The sequence below is a fragment of the Saimiri boliviensis genome, chromosome 1, assembly GCF_048565385.1.
Source record: "Saimiri boliviensis isolate mSaiBol1 chromosome 1, mSaiBol1.pri, whole genome shotgun sequence".
NCBI lineage: Eukaryota > Metazoa > Chordata > Mammalia > Primates > Cebidae > Saimiri > Saimiri boliviensis.
In genome coordinates this window covers 126898445-126918461 of record NC_133449.1, presented here as the reverse complement: position 1 = coordinate 126918461, position 20017 = coordinate 126898445, and the positions used below count along the sequence as shown (strand labels likewise).

At 43.1% G+C, this 20017-nt stretch overlaps 1 protein-coding gene across 5 annotated transcripts in view; it reads left to right on the top strand.

The window, feature by feature from the left end:
* Positions 1 to 255: 255 nt before the first annotated feature.
* The window catches only part of LMAN2L (lectin, mannose binding 2 like), a 35460-nt gene continuing 15698 nt past the window's right edge, over positions 256 to 20017 (top strand). For 2 of the 5 annotated variants that reach the window (XM_039474280.2, XM_039474287.2), the window contains exons 1-4: positions 256 to 466; positions 2291 to 2409; positions 6117 to 6234; positions 7037 to 7119. In XM_039474280.2, coding sequence (XP_039330214.2) covers positions 280 to 466; positions 2291 to 2409; positions 6117 to 6234; positions 7037 to 7119 — 507 coding nt within the window. In that variant the 5' untranslated portion in view covers positions 256 to 279. Of the gene's footprint in view, positions 481 to 2290; positions 2410 to 3449; positions 3531 to 6116; positions 6235 to 7036; positions 7120 to 20017 lie in introns of all 5 variants that reach the window. The other 3 variants (XM_074403630.1, XM_074403625.1, XM_074403627.1) reach the window with 3 other exon arrangements.

Below are 20017 nucleotides of genomic sequence, written 5' to 3'. Positions count from 1 at the left end.
TTTACTCTCGTACGCAGAAAACAAAATAGAAATAAACTACACATCCCAGCAAGCCTAGTGGCACTCATGGCAAATGCAAATAAGGGAGTCTGAGCATTGGGCTACGCCCCTTTTCTGGGTTGGCAAGGCAACTGATACCCAAGCCAGCCAATCGGTGATATGCTCGCCTGCGGGGGCGGGGACTTGACGAGAGCCAATAGGACACGGAGCAGATGGTTCTTCGGGCCAATGGGTTGGGTGATGGGGCGGGCTTTTGATGAAGGGTCGGCGGTGGGAAAGATGGCGGCGTCTCTGGGATCCCTTGGGTGGTGGCAGCAGTGGCGGCGGTGTTTGTCGGCTCGGGATGGGTCCAGGATGTTGCTCCTTCTTCTTTTGTTGGGGTCTGGGCAGGGGCCACAGCAAGTCGGGGCGGGTCAAACGTTCGAGTACTTGAAACGGGAGCACTCGCTGTCGAAGCCCTACCAGGGTGAGGCGCCCAGGGTGAGGTGGTCGTGCAGTGCGGAGGGCTTCGGGACCTGATTTAATGGGTAGAGGCCGGGGCAGAGAAGGGCTTCGTGGCCCAGAGGAAACTGCCGGCGGCAGTGAGGCCCACGGGGATTCCCTCTGCGTATGGGAGCCACAGGTCTGAAAGGCAGGAGTTACTAGGTATGCCCGCCAGACTCTGGAAGTTTCCAGCAGGTAAAGGCAGGGCTCTCGGGTGCCACTAGTGCTAGGCCTGGAGTTAGACAGGAGGAATTTGGGAAGGGGAGAGGATTGAGAGTGGTGAAGAGTGATTGAGGACAGCTAACAATGAGCCAGTCTCTAGATGGACCTGTGGATGTGCTAGAAATAAAGCAACAGGAAGAACTGGGGTAGAACTTGAACTGAATGAGAAGACAGATGATAAAATTACGTTGCTAGGTAGAACCACCTTTTCTTCTGCCTAGGGACCCTATTGAAAGAGGCTAGAGTTCACAGAACTCTAAGCCCAGCTTATTGGCCAGAAAATTGATATACTTAGCTGCAAAACAGTGACAAACCAGTGCAGATGGCTTAACTAACACAAGTCTTTCCCTAATGAGGTATAGGTAGTGGGACAGAAAACAATTCAAAATGCAAGAGTATATGCTACTACTAAGGGTAATCATTTATTCACTTAGATACACGGAGTGCCTCTATGCTGATCTCTTTGCTAATACTATGGATTATGCAGACACAAAGTTTCACCCTTTAAGGAGTTTATAATTGAAAGTGCAGGGAGTAGCTTCACACTTTAAGGATTGTTTAAAGAAAGAATGTGATTAAGCCCTAGAATCTTCTTTTTAAAAGAATGAAAGTTCTTTTTATTTTTATTTGTATATATTTTTAGAGACAGTGTCTTGTTCTATTGTCTAGGCTGGAGTGCAGTGGCACAACCGTGGCTCATGCAGTTTCAACCTCCTGGGCTCAAGCAATCCTCCCACCTCAGCCTGCTGAGTAGCTAGAACTATGGACACAGACTACCACATCTGGCTAATTTTTATTTTTACTTTTGTAAAGACGGTGTCTTTCTACGTTGCCCAGACTGGTCTCAAACTGCTGGCCTCAAGACGCCTGCCCTCCTCGGCATCTCAAAGTGTGGGGATTACAGGGATGAGCCACTGCACCTGGCCTGTCAAATTCCTTTTGATGGAACCCAGGAAAATTTTTGTCTTTTAAGATGCTAAAGTTTACTCACATATAAAATGGGAAGAATGGATGTGAGCTATGGTTACTGTAGCATGGACAAAGTGATAGATTTTATGTGCTTTGGGGTCCTCACCTGATAAAGACCTTGTGAAAGTTGTAGAGATGGTAAGGATTTAAGATTCATGAGTGGCATAAGATGGGGGATTGAAGGCCGGGCGTGGTGGCTCAAGCCTGTAATCCCAGCACTTTGGGAGGCCGAGGCGGGTGGATCACAAGGTCAAGAGATCGAGACCAACCTGGTCAACATGGTGAAACCCCGTCTCTACTAAAAATACAAAAAATTAGCCGGGCATAGTGGCACGTGCCTGTAATCCCAGCTACTCAGGAGGCTGAGGCAGGAGAATTGCCTGAACCCAGGAGGTGGAGGTTGCGGTGAGCCGAGATCACGCCATTGCACTCCAGCCTGGGTAACAAGAGCGAAACTCCGTTTCAAAAAAAAAAAAAAAAAAAAAAAAAAGATGGGGGATTGAGTGAAATGAAAGGGGAAAAAAGATGATGGCTCAGCTTTCAGAGGCTCTGGGGTAGCTGCTTTCTGAATGGATTGGTGTTGAAGAGTATGAACTTATCTACTTCCTTCCTGTAGGTGTGGGCACAGGCAGTTCCTCACTGTGGAATCTGATGGGCAATGCCATGGTGATGACCCAGTATATCCGCCTTACCCCAGATATGCAAAGTAAACAGGGTGCCTTGTGGAACCGGGTGGTAAGAATCTTTCTCCCTCCTGTGTTGGTGACCCAGAAAGGCCTAGACGTTTCAGCAGTGGCATACTGATTTAATTTTACTGTTTGTGCCGGGTGCGGTGGCTCGAGCCTGTAATCCCAGCACTTTGGGAGGCCGAGGCGGGTGGATCACGAGATCGAGAGATCGAGACCATCCTGGTCAACATGGTGAAACCCCGTCTCTACTAAAAATACAAAAAAACTAGCTGGGCACGGTGGCGCGTGCCTGTAATCCCAGCTACTCAGGAGGCTGAGGCAGGAGAATTGCTTGAACCCAGGAGGCGGAGGTTGCGGTGAGCCGAGATCGCGCCATTGCACTCCAGCCTGGGTAACAAGAGCGAAACTCCGTCTCAAAAAAAAAAAAAAAAAATTTTACTGTTTATCCCCCTAGTATTCTGTCTTCTGTGGATATCAAGGATCTTTATTTTTGAGATTATTCTGACCTTCGTAATAAATAAATCAGGTATTTAGGAAAATGCTCTCTATTGCCTTAATTATAGCAAATCATTTTTTTTCCCTGAAATGTCTAATTCCTGATTGACCCAATAGTACTACTTCTTAGGGTTTAATAATAACTTAACTCCTGCTTAGCTACTTTGTAAGAAGATTGCAAGAAGACCAGAGTGCAGTGGCACAGTCATAGTTCACTACAGCCTTAAACTCCTGGGCTCAAGGGATCTTCCTGCCTCAGCCTCCTGAGTAGTTGACACTACAGATATGTGCCACTGCACCTGGCTAATTTTTAAAGTTATTTTTGTAGATGGGGTCTTGTTATGTTGCCCAGGCTGGTCTCAAACTCTTGGCCTCAAACAACTCTTCTGCCTTGGCCTCCCAAAACTCTGAGATTATAGGTGTGAGACACCATGCCTGGTTAAGAGTACTCTTTTAAAGATCCCAGACCTTATCCCTGTATCCCCACCTTGTTATTTCAATTTGAAGAATCTGATATAAAATTTTATTTTCATGTGAAAGCCACTCTGAGCTGTTGGTCATTTTATTTGTCCTTCTCTGGACCTTTTCTAGCTGCATTGTCTTCCTTGAGTTATGGCGGCAAGAAGTGAATGCAGTATTCCTGGTGTGGCTGCACTGTGATTTTGTACAAGTGTAAGATGATGCTTTCTTTTCTGTTTCCAGGGCTTGTTCTACATCTTTTACAACCAGTTTACTTTTGGGGATGACTTTGGCATCCTTTGATACTTTATCTGGAGCTCTCCTAAACTAAGAACTTACTTTTACATGGCTTTTCTTGTTAGTTGTAGATAATTGAGAAAAGAGAATGATTTCTTTTTCCTCTTTAGGAAGGCAAGAGAATTTTCTGCATCAGTCATCTGCACAAACTGGCCCCTTAACCTAGATCATAGTGCTGAGCTCATTTTTGGACAGAGTACAGAGCACTGTGTTCTAGTAGGAGAGATAAAGGACAGTTGAAAGACTGGGGTTGTTGGTCCAGCTCTGTCCCAGTCCTCCTGTGAGCCCTAGGCAGATTATTTAACCTCTTACTTTTCCTTTTCTCCATCTGATAAAGGAGCTTCAGAATACCTGTTTTACTTGCCCACAGGGTTGTTGTGAGGATAAAATAAGGCAATAGACATGGAAAAGCTGTGGCAAGTTAAAATGGTTATAGAAATATGTGTTATGTTATTACACTTCTATAGGGTTGTTGATGGGGCTCTTGTGGGTTACCGAATGATTATGTTCAAGGCCTGATACTCTGCTGCTGTCTTGCTGGGTCGCTGTCTCTACATAACTTTTAGCAGCAGTTCTAGTATGGCATCTGATTCTTCTTTTTTCAGATTTCTGGTAACTATTCTCTGTTATCTGGCTGTCACTATGGCTGTGGGCTTGTTTCTGAGTTAATAGGATGCATTTGTTTGAGCAGTGGTTCTCAAATTTGGCTATCTATTGGAATCGATGCCTGGATTCACCCCCAGAGATTCTGATCTAATTGGAATAGGGTGCAGCTTGGCCATTGGGATTTTTTAAAACTCATTAGGTAAATCCATTGTGTGGCAGAATTTCAGAACCACTATTAGAGACATGGTCCTGAGCAAAACATTTTGCTATGGGAGGCCAAGAATCAATGACAGACGTCTCTTGGCTCACTGAGAACTTCTGTGACTACCCTCTTCCTGGGGGCATAATATCTACCTACCTACTGGCAGCTTCCTGCCCCACTGAATTTCAATCTTTCTCTGAAACCTTTTTTTTTTTTTTTTTTTTTTTTTGAGACAGGGTCTTATCACTCTGTCACCTAGGCTGGAGTGCAGTGACACTATCACAGCTCACTGCAGCCTGGACCTCTCAGGCTGAAGTGATCCTCCCACCTTAGTCTCTCAAAGTGCTTGAATTACAGGTGTGAGCTACTGTGCCTGGCCTTTCTCTGAAATCTTAATGAATAGCAGAGAGATAAGAATCCAGAGTGACAAGACAGAGACTGGATCATCAGAGTAGGATAACCTATTGGAGATTTCAGGACCCCTTGCTAAATGCACGAGTACCCAACCCCCTTTCATTTTGACTATGTACTTCTAATATGAACACTTTTGGAAAATACCCCAGACATAAAAAAAATGAAAACTGAAAATGATCTGATAATATGTTGCCCAGAACAGTCTATTTGGAGAGCCTTTGGCTGAACTCAGCTGATCTGTCTGTTCTTCCTTCACTTCTTTCTTCACAGTAGACTTTTAAATTTATTATTATTATTATTATTATTACTATTATTATTATTATTTTGAGACAGAGTCTTGCTCCGTCACCAGGCTGGAATGCAGTGGCGCAATCTTGGTTCACTGCAACCTCCGCCCCCCGGGTTCAAGCGATTCCCCTGCCTCAGCCTCCCGAGTGGCTGGGACTACAGGTGTGAGCCACCACGCCTGGCTAGTTTTTTGTATTTTAGTAGAGATGGAGTTTCACCATGTTGGCCAGGATGGTCTCAATCTCCTGAACTTGTCTTCACAATAGACTTTTAACCAGAAGCCTCCCTAAATGAAGTACCCACTCTGATTTTTTCTTGAAACTGTTCAACTGTTTAAAACACTTAACCATCCACTTGCATCATTCTCCTAGTGCATTTATGCTTCTTGGCCATGGACGGGAGGGTTTGAGGGGCTGTAACTTGCTCTTGTGAGAATTCTGGCTTACCCCTCAGCTTGGCAGAGGGCCACATCTAGCTAATTAGAGTTGTTTGTAGTATCTGCTAATTATTCCTGGAAGCCTTTGCATAATACCTTAGCTTTTCTTATTCTGTTATAATAAACTAGGCTTTGACCTTTCTTTAAATCCAGCTTTTCAAAGTCTTTCTGTCTAAGGGGTGATCTTGAGTTATAAATGAGTATGAATTCAGCTATCTCTACTCTAAAAGCTGAGCTACTGTGCTTGGTGGATGTAGGATCACAGGAGTAGAGTTTGGTATACTCTTGTCTTTTCCAGTTTTGGAGTTCTGTCCTGTTTCTGTTGGGAAATATTGATGATAATGGGGAGGTTTATTCATTTTCATATTAAATCTCTAAACAGTTCAATGCATTTAATTTTATGACATGAACACATAGCAAGTCTTAGATTTAGGTTTTAACCCTTAGCCTTGTGTTACCTGCATTTGTGTTTTCCAAGTGTGTAGATTGCTGGTATGGTCTTGAGGGGTTTTGCATTTCATGCTTCTCATTGATTCCAATGTCTTTCTCACTTTAGCCATGTTTCCTGAGAGACTGGGAGTTGCAGGTGCATTTCAAAATTCATGGACAAGGAAAGAAGAATCTGCATGGGGATGGCTTGGCAATCTGGTACACAAAGGATCGGATGCAGCCAGGTATTGGGACCCTGTGTTACTCTTTTGTGGGTGTGACAGCCTGCTTTTTCATGTGCCCTCTTTTTGAAAAGGTTCCTTCCCCACTGTGCCAGCTGTTTTCCCTCTCCCTTAATGTACATGGATGAACACTAGCCTATCTAGTTTCTAGAATGGGGTCTGAAACCTTATAAGCAGCTGAATTTGACTCATCCTGGGGAAGCTGCCTGCTTGTTAGTTCTTTCTGAGTCTCTTTGTGAAACTAACTGGCCTATTGGCTGGATGAAAGCACAGGCTCTCCTGAACACGACTGGGTGAGCTGATTTCTTCCAAGCATTTACAGTGAATGATCTCAGCACTGCTGAGTCAAGAGAAAAGTAATCTATTTTTCTTGTTGTGTAGGAGCTATTTCTCCACATAGATGGCAGGCTCAACCTGATTTGACCTGATCTCTTTTACAACAAGAAGTAGAACTAGGGAATTCAGTTATCTCTTGGGGGCATAGGCTTTACCAAGTGTTTGTAAAGCAGAATACTGTAGGGGTGCCTTAGCAACCAGTTTGGATCAGGAAGCTGCCTGAGTGCTAAATAAGGTTGCAGTGGCCTTCTCTCTTTCCCTTGCCTCCAACAACATACAAATACAGTTATTTACAGGGCACTTGTTACAGGCTATGAACTTTGCTGGGTACTTTTACATATGTTTTCTCATCTTTAGAGAGGCTTGGGAGTCATTTGAATTTTACTTTTTCCTCCGTCATAGTGATATATTATTCCTTTATCAACTCTTAGCTTTATTTCATTGTTCGTCATCTGTTCTCTCTCTCTAGGGCCTGTGTTTGGAAACATGGACAAATTTGTGGGGCTGGGAGTATTTGTAGACACCTACCCCAATGAGGAGAAGCAGCAAGAGGTAATGGCAAGTGTCAGAGCCTAGGTCAGCTGCACTGACATCGCAGTTCTTTGCCTTGGAATGTTGTGCAAGAGGGAACAAAGCGGATAGAAAGTGAGGGGTTCTTCATCTATTGAACTTCAAAAGCTAATGTCCTTGTCAGTGTTTTTTTCTAGAGAGAACTGTTTATGAGTGCACAGTCCTTTGAGAATAGCTGTCTTGAACAGGGGCTTTTTCTTTAGTGTTAATCATGTTCTCTCTTGTGCCTGTTAGATAGCTGCTGAAATTGAGCATGTTTTGTTGATTGGTGATTTTGCTGCTAGACTAGCACCAGAGCAAGCGAAATTAATGTAACTCAGCTTCCCCTGACTTTTAATCCATCAATGCTGTGTTCTCTTCTGCAACTTGCACATGCTTTTCAGCGTCTTTTCTTCTCCCTCTTCTCAGACCTGAAGAACAGTTCTCCTCGCCTATAGAAAAAGCTATAATTGGCTGGGCATGGTGGGTCACGCCTGTAATCCCAGCACTTTGGGAGGCGGAGGCAGGTGGATTACCTGAGGTCAGCAGTTCGAGACCAGCTTTGCCAACATGGTGAAACCCTGTCTCTACTAAATATATAAAAATTAGCCAGGCATGGTGGTGGGCACCTGTAATCCCAGCTACTTGGGTGGCTGAGACAGGAGAATCGCTTGAACCGGGGCAGCAGAGGTTGCAGTGAGCTGAGATCATGACATTGCACTCCAGCCTGGCAGCAGAGTAAGACTCTGTCTCAAAAGAAAAGGCTATAATTAGAAGGAAATTGATGAAAGCCCAGCATTTTGTTGGAACCTAATATCTAGCTGTTGGCAGGCCTTTTTGTTACCTGACCCTAAGGGTTTTTCAGTGCTTATATTGGCAGTGGGTTTATACTCTCTCTGTGTCCTATGGCACTCTCATCAGATGTAAGGAAATTATGATAGGTTGTTGCTGGGTGTCCTGTAGCTAAGTAATACCTAGCGAGGAAGGCAGGATTAGAAATAGAGGCAAAGGTCACTTCATTTTTTTCCCCAAAGGTTTATTATGAAAAATTTCAAACTTAAAAAACATTGGAAGTCCGGGCATGGTGGCTCACACCTGTAATCCAAGTACTTTGGGAGACCAAGTTGTGCAGATCACTTGAGGTTAAGAGTTAGAGACCAGCCTGGCCAACATTGTGAAACCCTGTCTCTACTAAAAATACAAAAATTAGTTGGATGTGGTGGCACACACCTGTAATGCCAGCTACTCGGGAGGGTGAGGTGGAGGTTGCAGTGAGCTGATACCACACCACTGCACTCCAGCCTGAGCGACAGAGCAAGATGGTCACCAAAACAAACAAACAACAAAAAAAATTAGAATAGAGAATGATCATTGTATTTGTGATGCTCAGATTCAACAGTTCACATTTCCCACAAAGCTCACTTTAGAGAAGGTGGAACGTGAGACCTGAGTTAGGAGAATAACCTTTTGTTGTGGATCAGTTACAGTTGCTTCTCTGTGTTCCTTCTGGGCTGTTCTTCATTCCGCATACATTAACCACTTCCTAGGTGCCAGACCCTGGGAATGAGTGAGCATGATAACATAGTCCTTGTACTCAGTAGCACTGAGAATGCTGATGGGGAACTCTGGGGCACTGTGGGAGGACATAGCAGGAGCTTCTGACCTGAAGTGGGGCGGTGGTGGTGGTGATGGTGGTGGGGAAGGCTTCTTCCAGGAAGTGTCATTTAGGTTGAGGTCTGCAGAGTGAGGAACCAGTGTTCCATGCCGAGGGAAAAACATGCTTGCGATCCTAAGGTTTAGAGAGGGGTTGATGAGTGTGTGGAAATAAAGTAGAATCGGAGACAGATGAGGCTAGGATGAAAAGCAGGGCCAATAGTCTTGTCATGTTGCACAGTTCCTGGGGCTGCTGTTCACCTTGTATTCTATGGTGTTAACACTGTAGCCGTGGCATATTAGCAAGCCCCTGAGACTGAGCAGTGTCTGCTTGGGTGGTTGGTGGTTGGACTGTTTAGATCAGAGCCACAGCAGGCTGAATGTTTGTGACTCATGCTTACCATACACCACGTGGGGCCAAGTTCTGAAGGACTGTGTTCCTGATGAGGAGTCCGGACTTGATTCTGAAGGGTTAGGTGCATTAAAGGATTTCACTGAGGAGAGTATCATGTCCGGATTTGTAGTCATGCTGAGGAAATAGTGGTAGTTAGAAATGTATCTGAATAAGAGTTGTAAGCTTTAAGGCTTGACAAGAGTTTTTTTTTTTTTTTTTTTTTTTTTTTTTTTGAGACGGAGTTTCGCTCTTGTTACCCAGGCTGGAGTGCAATGGCGCGATCTCGGCTCACCGCAACCTCCGCCTCCTGGGTTCAGGCAATTCTCCTGCCTCAGCCTCCTGAGTAGCTGGGATTACAGGCATGAGCCACCATGCCCAGCTAGTTTTTTTTTGTATTTTTAGTAGAGACGGAGTTTCACCATGTTGACCAGGATGGTCTTGATCTCTTGACCTCGTGATCCACCCGCCTCGGCCTCCCAAAGTGCTGGGATTACAGGCTTGAGCCACCGCGCCTGGCCGACAAGAGTTTTAAACTTGTCTCTCTGAATCTTCCAGAAACAAATTGTTCAAACTCTGTTAGCTTCCATTTCACCATCAGATAGTAGTAATTCTGATTTGAGAAAGTAGAAATTCTGATTTGGGTTTATTTTGTAAGGATTTTGTAGATGTTAATAAAAATATTTATTTTAGATGGTAAAGATTGAGACATCTTTTCTGGCTAGCTATTGTGATTCTCACTTCCAAGTGTACATTGTAATTCCCAGGACAACTTTTTTTTTTTTTTTAATATAGAGATGGGGTTTCACCATGTTGGCCAGGCTGGTCTTGAACTCCTGACCTCGTGATCCACCCATCTCAGCCTCCCAAAGTGCTGGGATTACAGGCGTGAGCCACTGCACCCAGCCCCCAGGACAACTTTTAAAAATATTGACATCCAGTCCCAACCCCAGATATTTAGATTTAGTTCATCTGAAGTGCAGTATAGGCAGCCTTACTTTTTTAAAGCTCTCCAGGGGATTCACATGTATAGCTGAGGTTGAGAATCCCCCTGGACTAACATGGGTTTCTTGTTTCCTTGTAAACCTAAATTTAAGGCTGGGTGTAGTGGCTTATGCCTGTATAATCTTAGCACTTTGGGAGGTGGAGGCAGGTAGATCACAAGGTCAGGAGTTCAAGACCAGCCTGGCCAACATAGTGAAACCCTGTCTCTGCTGAAAATACAAAAATTAGCCAGGCGTGGTGGCGGGTACCTGTAGGCCCAGCTACTCTGGGGGCTGAAGTGGGAGAATCGCTTGAACCTGGGAGGCAGAGGTTGCAATGAGCCGAGACCACGCCATTGCACTCCAGCCTGGGTGACAGAGCGAGACTCTGTGTCAAAAAAAAAAAACAACAACGACAACAAAAACCTAAATTTAAAAAACCAATAAGGCCGGGCACAGTGACTCATGCCTGTAATCCTACCGCTTGGAGAGGCTGAGGCAGGAGGATCACTTGAGCCCAGGAGTTCAAGAACAGCCTAGGCAATATAGTGAAACCTTGCCTCTATTTAAAAAAAAAAAAAAAAAAAAATGAAAAGAAGAACTAAGGCCGGGCGCGGTGGCTCAAGCCTGTAATCCCAGCACTTTGGGAGGCTGAGGCGGGTGGATCACGAGGTCGAGAGATCGAGACCATCCTGGTCAACATGGTGAAACCTCGTCTCTACTAAAAATACAAAAAATTAGCTGGGCATGGTGGCGCGTGCCTGTAATCCCAGCTACTCAGGAGGCTGAGGCAGGAGAATTGCCTGAACCCAGAGGCGGAGGTTGCGGTGAGCTGAGATTGCGCCATTGTACTCCAGCCTGGGTAACAAGAGCGAAACTCCGTCTCAAAAAAAAAAAAAGAAGAACTAATAAAATCAGTTCCTGTTTATTAGATGGCTGCTGTATGCCAGGTACATTGCAAATATTGTCTTAATCCTTATCAAATCTCCTTGTAGTCTGTATTTTTCCCATTTTACAAGTGAGTAAACAGAGGCTTAGAGAGGTTAAGTGTCTGGTTCAAGGTATTAGCCAATATAAAGTGAAGTGCAGGTCCACCAGCTCCAGAAGCTATGCTTTTATCTATTATGTTCTACCATCTCCCATTGATTTTTTTTTTTCTGTCAGGTTGACTTCTTTCTTGAGAATGGAGACATTTGGCCAGGTGTGGTGGCTCACGCCTGTAATCCAAGCACTTTGGAGGCCAAGGCGGGCGGATCACCTGAGGTCGGGAGTTCAAGACCAGCCTGACCAACATGGTGAAACCCCGTCTTTATTTAACAAAAAAAAAAAAAAGAAAAGAAAAAAAAAAGAGAATGGAGACATTTATTATTATTATTTTGTTTTATTTATTTATTTATTTATTTTGAGATTGAGTCTTGTTCTGTCTCCCAGGCTGGAGTGCAGTGGTGCAGTCTCAGCTCACTGCAACCTCCGGCTCCTGGGTTCAAGTGATTCTTCTGCTTCAGCCTCCGGAGTAGCTGGGATTACAGACACATGCTACCATATCTGGCTAATTTTTGAGTTTTTCTTTTCTTTTTTTTTTTTTTTTTGAGACGGAGTTTCGCTCTTGTTACCCAGGCTGGAGTGCAATGGCGCGATCTCGGCTCACCGCAACCTCCGCCTCCCGGGTTCAGGCAATTCTCCTGCCTCAGCCTCCTGAGTAGCTGGGATTACAGGCACACGCCACCATGCCCAGCTAATTTTTTGTATTTTTAGTAGAGACGAGGTTTCACCATGTTGACCAGGATGGTCTCGATCTCTCGATCTCGTGATTCACCCACCTCGGCCTCCCAAAGTGCTGGGATTACAAGCTTGAGCCACTGCGCCCAGCCAATTTTTGAGTTTTTAGTAGAGACAGGGTTTCACCACATTGGCCAGGCTAGTCTCAAACTCCTGACCTCAAGTAATCTGCTTTAGCCTCCCAAAGTGCTAGGATTACAGGCGTGAACCACTGTGCCTGGCCTGTTAATATTGTGTTTATGTGCTGTCCTATGCAATTTCAGTTCTTAGAGCGTATATTTCATCCAGTGAGTATAGAAAGTGTCTTCCTTTCTACATTTCAACACCCTAGAACTGTCTAAGAGGATAAAATCAAATGTGTTTGTCAGTGGCATGGTCTACTTCGATATACATAAAGGTGCCAGGCATTGTTCTAAGCACTTTCACATATATTATTTACTTATCCTAACAACCTTTTAGGGTAGATGATAGTATTAGCTCTATTTTATGGGTAAGAAACTGAAGGGCATATAGAAAGATTACAGAACTTATTAGTGTCACACACGTAGTGGGTCTGACTCCAGAGATTCCAGTCTGATTATTGTCGCTTTATTATTTTGAGCTCATAAAAAGAGGGTGATAAATACTGTACCTTTTGAGAACTTACGAATGACCATGGTATATGTGCAGAATATGTCCTAGACAAAGAAGACAAGGAGTAGGCAGGAGGGTGTGTGGTACAATTCATGAAATTCCTCAAGATAGTGGTGAAAATGTTTTTCTGGTGTCTTGTTTCCTTGTCACCAGAGTCAACATGACCCTATTGCTCAACCTCTTACCACATTTGTTCATGAGGAAATATTGGGAAAATCATAGCACCCAGTAATGCATATGAGAAGGGGGTGAGATAATTCAGTATATAATTAGAGTTTAGGCTTGGCACTCTGAAGTCAGGAGGTATTATTCAAAGATACATATCTTCAGTGTTCCCATCAGCAGTATAGCAATTGTAGTTTGCATGGGTAAACGGAGAGCATCAATATTGGGGAAAACAAGGTATCACTCATGCCACAGGGAGGTTGCCAGATAATAAATAATTGTTAAAATAATAAAGAAGAATTGGAAAATCTAGATAGATCTATAACAGGTAAAGAGATTGAATTAGTAATAAAAATGACCCATAGAGAAAATGACTAATCAGGCTTAGATGGTTTCACTCGTGAATTTTACCAAACATACAAAGTAGGATTAATACCAATTTTTTTAAAACCTTATGTAAAATATAAGAGGAGGGAACACTAACTCATTCTGTGAAGCCAGTATTATCCTGATACCAAAGCCAGACAAAGGCATCACAGGAGAACTATAGACCAGTATGTCTAATGAATACAGACAAAAAATCCTTGGTGGAATACTAGTGAACTAGATCTAACAACAGATAAAAAGGATTATATACCATGAACAAGAAAGTGTTTGTATCCCAGGAATTCAAGTTTGGTTTTTCTGTTTGTTTTTGAGATGGAATCTCACTCTATCACTCAGGCTTGAGTACAGTAGCATGATCACTGCTCACTGCAACCTTCACCTCCTAGACTCAGTCCTCCCACCTCAGCCTCCCTCCCAGTGGCTGGGACCACAGGCATGCGCCACCACACCTGGCTAAATTTTGCATTTTTTGTAGAGACAGGGTTTCTCCATGTTGTCCAGACTGGTCTCAAACTTCTATGCTCAGGTGATTCGCCTGCCTTGGCCTCTCGAAGTTCTGGGATACAGGCATGAGCCATCACACCCGGCCCCTGAAATGTGGTTTAACAGCTGAAAATTAATATAATATACCATAGTGATATACTAAAGGACAAAAAATATATAATAATCTCAATAGATAGAGAAAAAGTGACAAAATTTTGTATCTCTTGATAATTAAAAGACTCAACAAGTTAAGAATAGAAGAGAATTTCCTCAACCTGATAAAGGGCATCTATGAAAAACTCACAACTAATGTGTGTGTGTTTGTATGTGTGTATGAGTATGTGTGTGTTACACACACATTTATTTTTTATTTTTATTTTTTTGAGACAGAGTCTCGCTCTCATCCAGGCTGGAGTGCAGTGGCATGATCCCTGCACACTACAACCTCCGCCTCCTGGGTTCAAGCAATATTCTTGCCTCAGCTTCCTGAGTAGCTGGGATTATAGGCGCCTGCCACCATGCCTAGCTAATTTTTGTATCTTTAGTAGTAATGGGATTTTGTCATGTTGGCCAGACTGGTCTTGAACTCCTGACCTCAGGTGATCTGTCCATCTCGGCCTCCCAAAGTGTTGGGATTACAGGTGTGAGCCACTGTGCTTGGCTAGAAAAACCCACAGCTAACACATTTAATGGTAAAAAACTGAATAATCTAAGATCAGGAATAAGACAAGGATATTCACTCTTATCACTTCGGTTTAATATCATACTGGAGGATCTAGCCAGGGCAAGTAGACATAAAAATGAAATAAAAGACATCCAGATTGGAAAGGAAGTAAAACTGTTTCTATTTGCAGATGACAATATGGAAAATCCTAAGAAAACCACACATACACACACAAAAACCCATTAGAACTACTAAATGAAATTAGCAAGGTTGCAGGATACAAGATCAGTATACAAAAATCAGGTGTATTTCTCTCTCTTTTTTTTTTTTTTTTTTTTTGAGACAGTCTCACTCTGTTGCCCAGGCTGGAGTGTTGCCCAGGCTGGAGTGCAGTGGCATGGTCTCAGCTCGCTGCGACCTCTGCCTCCTGGGTTCAAGTGATTCTTCTGCCTCAGCCTCCTGAGTAGCTGGGATTACAGGCATGTGCCCCCATTCTTGGCTAATTTTTGTATTTTTGGTAGAGACGGGGTTTCACCGTGTTAGTCAGGCTCGTCTCAAACTCCAGACCTCGTGATCCACCTGCCTCTGCCTCCCAAAGTGCTGGGATTATAGGCGTGAGCCACCGTGCCCAGCAAATAAGGTTTATTTCTATATATTTGCAGTGAACAATTTGAAAATGAAATGAGAAAATAACTCTGTTTGCACTAATATCAAAAAGAATAAAATACTTAGAGGTAAATTTAACAGAAAAACTTTGACAATTACAGAATATTGTTGGAGCCAGGTGTGGTAACTCACACCTGTAATCCCAGCACTTGTGGGACGGCTGAAGTGGGAGAATCGCCTTAGGACAGGCGTTTGAGATGAGCCTGGGCAACATAGCAAGACCTTGTCTCTACTAAAAATAAAATTAGCCTAGTGTGCTGGGTGATGCCTGCTATCCAGGAAGCTGAGGTGGAGGTTCTCTTAAGTTCAAGAGGTTGAGGATTGAGGCTGCGGTGAGCTATGATTGCCCCACTGCGCTACAGCCTCAGTGACAGAGCAAGACCCTGTGTCAAAAATGAAATAAAGTAAAAAAAAAATTATTGGAATAAATTAAAGAAGATCCATGTAAATGGAAAGATGTCCCATGGCGTGGATTGGAAGACTTAGTATTGTAAAGATGGCAGTACTCCCCACATTGCTCTATGCAGTCCCTACCTCTCAAAAACTTAGCTGGCTTCTTTACAAAAATTGACAAGCTGATCTTAAAATCCATATGGAAATTCGAGGGACTCAGAATAACAAAATTAATCTTGGCAAAGAAGAATGAAATTGTAGTACTTAAACTTTCTGATTTCAGAACTTACTACAAAGCTACAGTAATAAAGACAGTGTGCTACTAGCATCTGGATAGACATATAGATGAGTGGAATAGAACTGAGATTCTAGATATAAACTGTCACATTTAATCAATTAATTTTCAACAAGAGTGCCAAGATAATTCAGTGCGGGAAAGAATCATCTTTTCAACAACTATTTTCAACAACTTATTTTCCACTTGCAAAATAATGAAGTTATCGCCTATTTCACACCACACAGAAAATTTAACTTGAAATGGATGAGAGATCTAAATGTAAAAGTTAAAACTATAAAACTTTTGGCTGGGCACGGTGGCACATACCTGTAATCCCAGCATTTTGGGAGGCCAAGGTGGATGGATCATGAGGTCAAGAAATCAAGACCATCCCGGCCAACATGGTGAAACCCTGTAAAAATACAAAAATTAGCTGGGTGTGGTGGCATGTGTCTGTAGTCCCAGCTACTCAGGAGGCTGAGGCAGGAGAATTGCTTGAACCCAGGAGGCAGAGGTTGCAGTGAGCCGAGATCCCGCCACTGCACTCCAGCCTGGCAACAGAACGAGACTCTGTCTAAAAAAAAAATAAAATAAAATAAAACTTTTAGAAAAATAATATAGAATTGATTCTTCTTAACTTTGGATCAGGCAGTTGTTAGATGTGACCCTAAAAGCAAAAGCAACCAAAGAAAAGGATAAATTCGACTTCATCAAGATTGAAACCTTATATGTTTCATAGGACATCATTAAGGAAGTGAAAATAACCCACAGAATGGGAAAAGATATATGCAAATCATATCTTATTAGGGATTTGTTTGAAACATAAAGAACTATTACAACTCATTAATAAGACAACCAAATTAGAAAATGGGCAAAACATCTTAATAGGTATTTCCCCAAAAGAGATAATACAAATGGCCAAGAAACGTGAAAAGAGGCTCAGAATCATTAGCCATCAGGGAAATGCAAATTGAAACCATAAGACACTATTTTACACCTGCTAGAATGGCTAAAATAAAAAAGACAGTGACAGATGTTTGCAAGGATATGGAGTAATTGGAACCCTCTACACTGCTGGTGGGAATGTAAAATGGTGCAGTTGCTTTGGAAAAGTTTGACATTTCCACTAAAAGTTTGATCTAGCATTTCCACTCATAGGTATGTACCTAAGGGAAATGAAAACATCTACACAGAAACTTTTTTTTTTTTTTTGAGATGGAGTGTTACTCTGTTGCCCAGACTGAAGTGCACTGGCATGATCTCGGCTCCAAATTCAAGTGATTCTCCTGCTTCAGCCTCCCAAGCAGCTGGGATTACAGGTGCATGCCAGCACGCCTGGCTAATTTTTATATTTTTAGTAGGGATGGGGTTTCGACATGTTGGCCAGGCTGGTCTCGAACTCCTGACCTCAAGTGATCTGCCCGCTTTGGCCTCCCAAAGTGCTTGGATTACAGGCATGAGCCACTGTGCCTGGCCTACACAAAAACTTTTATGTGAATGTCCATAGCAGCATTGTTCGTAAAAGCCAAGAAATGGATACAACTTAAATGTCCATCAACTGATTATAGCAGGGGTCCCCAACCCCCAGGCAACGGACTGATACGGGTCCAAGGTCTGTTAGTAACTGGGCTGCACAGCAGGAGGTGAGTGGTGGGTGAGCAAGTGAAGAAACACAGCTGTTCTCCATTGCTGTCATTACTGCCTGAGCTCTGCCTCTTCTCAGATCAGTGGTGGGACTAGATTCTCGTAGAAGTGCAAACCCTATGTGAACTGAGCATGCCAAGGATCTAGGTTTCTCCTTATGAGAATCTAATGCCTGATGATCCGTCACTGTCTCCCATCACCCCCAGATGGGACTGTCTAGTTGCAGAAAAACACCTTCAGGATTTCCACTGATACTACATTACGGTGAGTTGTATAATCATTTCATTATATATTATAATGTAATAATAATAGAAATAAAGTACACAATAAATATTATGTGCTTCAATCATCCCAAAACCATTCCTCCCTACTCCTGGTTCATGGAAAAATCGTCTTCCACCAAACCAGTCCCTGATGCCTAAAAGGTTGAGGACCACTAGAATAGAGAATAAGCAAAATGTGATACATTCTTACAATGGAATTGTCAGCATTGAAAAGAATTAAGTGTCACTGGGTGTGGTGGCTCATGCCTATAATGCCAACACTTTGGGAGGCTGAGATGGGAGGATTGCCTGAGCCTAGGAGTTTTAGACCAGCTTGGGCAACATAGGAGACCCTATCTTTACCAAAAAAAATTCAAAAAAATTAGCCGGGCATGGTGGCACATGCCTGTGGTGCTACTTGGCAGGCCGAGGCAGGAGGATTGCTTGAGTCAGCGAGGTCAAGGTTGTAGTGAGCTGTGATTGCCACTGCACTGTAACCTAGGTGACAGAGCAAGACTGTTAAAAGAAAAAAAAAAAGTGGAAGTGATTGGAGTAATTGCAGGCACAGTGACTTATACTATACTTGTAATTCCAGCACTTTAGGGGACCATGGTGGGTGGATCACTTGAGCCCAGGACTTTGAGGTTGCAATGAGCCTTGATCACACCACTGCACTCCAGCCTGGGAGGCAAGACCCCATCTCAAAAAAAAAAAAAAAAAAAAAAAATTTAAGTATTGGTATATGCGCCAACATGGATGACCCTTGAAAACATTATTTTAAGTGAAAGAAACCAGTCACAAAAGACCCACATATTGTATGATCCCATGCATATGAAATGTCAGGAACAGGCAAATCTGTAGAGACAAAGTAGATTAGTGTTTTTCTAGGGCTGGAGTGATGTGGGGTGGATATGAGCAGAGTGACTACTAGTAGGCATGGGGTTTCTGTATCAGGTGATGAAAATGTTTTAATATTGGTTGTAGTAATCATCTTAACTCTGAATATACTAAAAGCCATTAAATTATATACTTTAAGTGAGTTGTGTGGTCTGTGAATTATATCGCAGTATTGTAGTTATTTTTTTCTTTAAAAAATTTTTTAAAATTTTATTTTATTTATTTATTTGTTTTTTTGGTGCTGTGATTCGGATTGTAGTTATTTTTTTAATGTTGATTAAAAGATGACCTGCGGCTAGGCATAATACCCCATGCCTATAATCCCAGCACTTTGGGAGGCCAAGGCAGGAAGATGACTTGAGTCCAAGAATTTGAAATCAACCTAGGCAACATAGCAAGTCCCTGTCTCTACAAAAAAAAAATCTTAAAAAGAGATAAAAATAACCTGAATGTCTTTTCTTGTCACTATCAAGTCATTGCTGATGATCATCACTTTCTCACATGAACCCAGATATTGGTGAAAGGTTTGCAGGCAACTCAGTAGCAATCTTGGAGCTACAATGTGTTTTCGTTGAAATCAGAGTGTAATGAATGAGAAGAGGCCTTCCTGAATGAGAGCACAGAGTGCAGCCATTGCAATCTTGGCCTTCATTCTTTTCTGTGATATGTTTGGGCCTCACTCCTGGGGAGGCAAAAAGCAGCTAGAGATTGGGGAGAACAGCCTTCTGGTCTTCCTAGATTTAGCCAACTTGGGATTCGTGTTTGAGGTACTCGCCGTACTTTTTTTTTGATGTGATGATTGGTTTTACCTCCTTTGAACTGGAAGAAAATTAACAGTACCATGCCATTCAGTTAGAAAAACATTTTCTCAAGTCTCTTTTTTTTTCCTTTTGAGACAGTCTTGCACTATTGCCCAAGATGGAGTGCAGTGGCACAATGATAGCTAACTGCAGCCTCGAACTCCTAGGCTTAAGCAGTCTTCTTGCCTCAACCTCCTGAGTAGCTGGGACTACAGGTGTGCCATCATACCTCGTTAATTTTTATTTTTTTTGGCCGGGTGCAGTGGCCAACACCTGTAATTCCAGCACTTTGGGACGCTGCGGTGGGTGGATTACTTGAGGTCCGGGAGTTCAAGACCAGCCTGGCCAACATGGTGAAACCCCATCTCTACTAAGAATACAAAAATTAGCTGGCCGTGGTGGCACATGCCTGTAATCCCAGCTACTTGGGAAGCTGAGGCAGGAGAATCATTTGAATCCAGGAGGTGGAGGTTGCAGTGAGTTGAGATTGTGCCACTGCATTCCAGCATGGGTGACAGAGTGAGACTTGGTCTCAAAAAAAAGAAAAAAAATTATTTTTTTGTAGCAATGGTGTCTTGCTATGTTGCCAAGGCTGGTCTTGAACTCCTGGACTCAAGTTACCTTCTGCTTTGGCCTCCCAAAGTGCTGGGTTTACAAGCATGAACCACCACGCTCGGCCCCCCTCAAGTCTTTGTCTTGATCAAGACACTGATCCCAATATGGTCTCTTTACTTTTGGCAGAGAATTTTACATATATTTCTTTTCTGAGACAGTGAAAGAGGGAGAGAGGAAGAAAGTAAGGACCAGTGCTCCAGAAGATGCT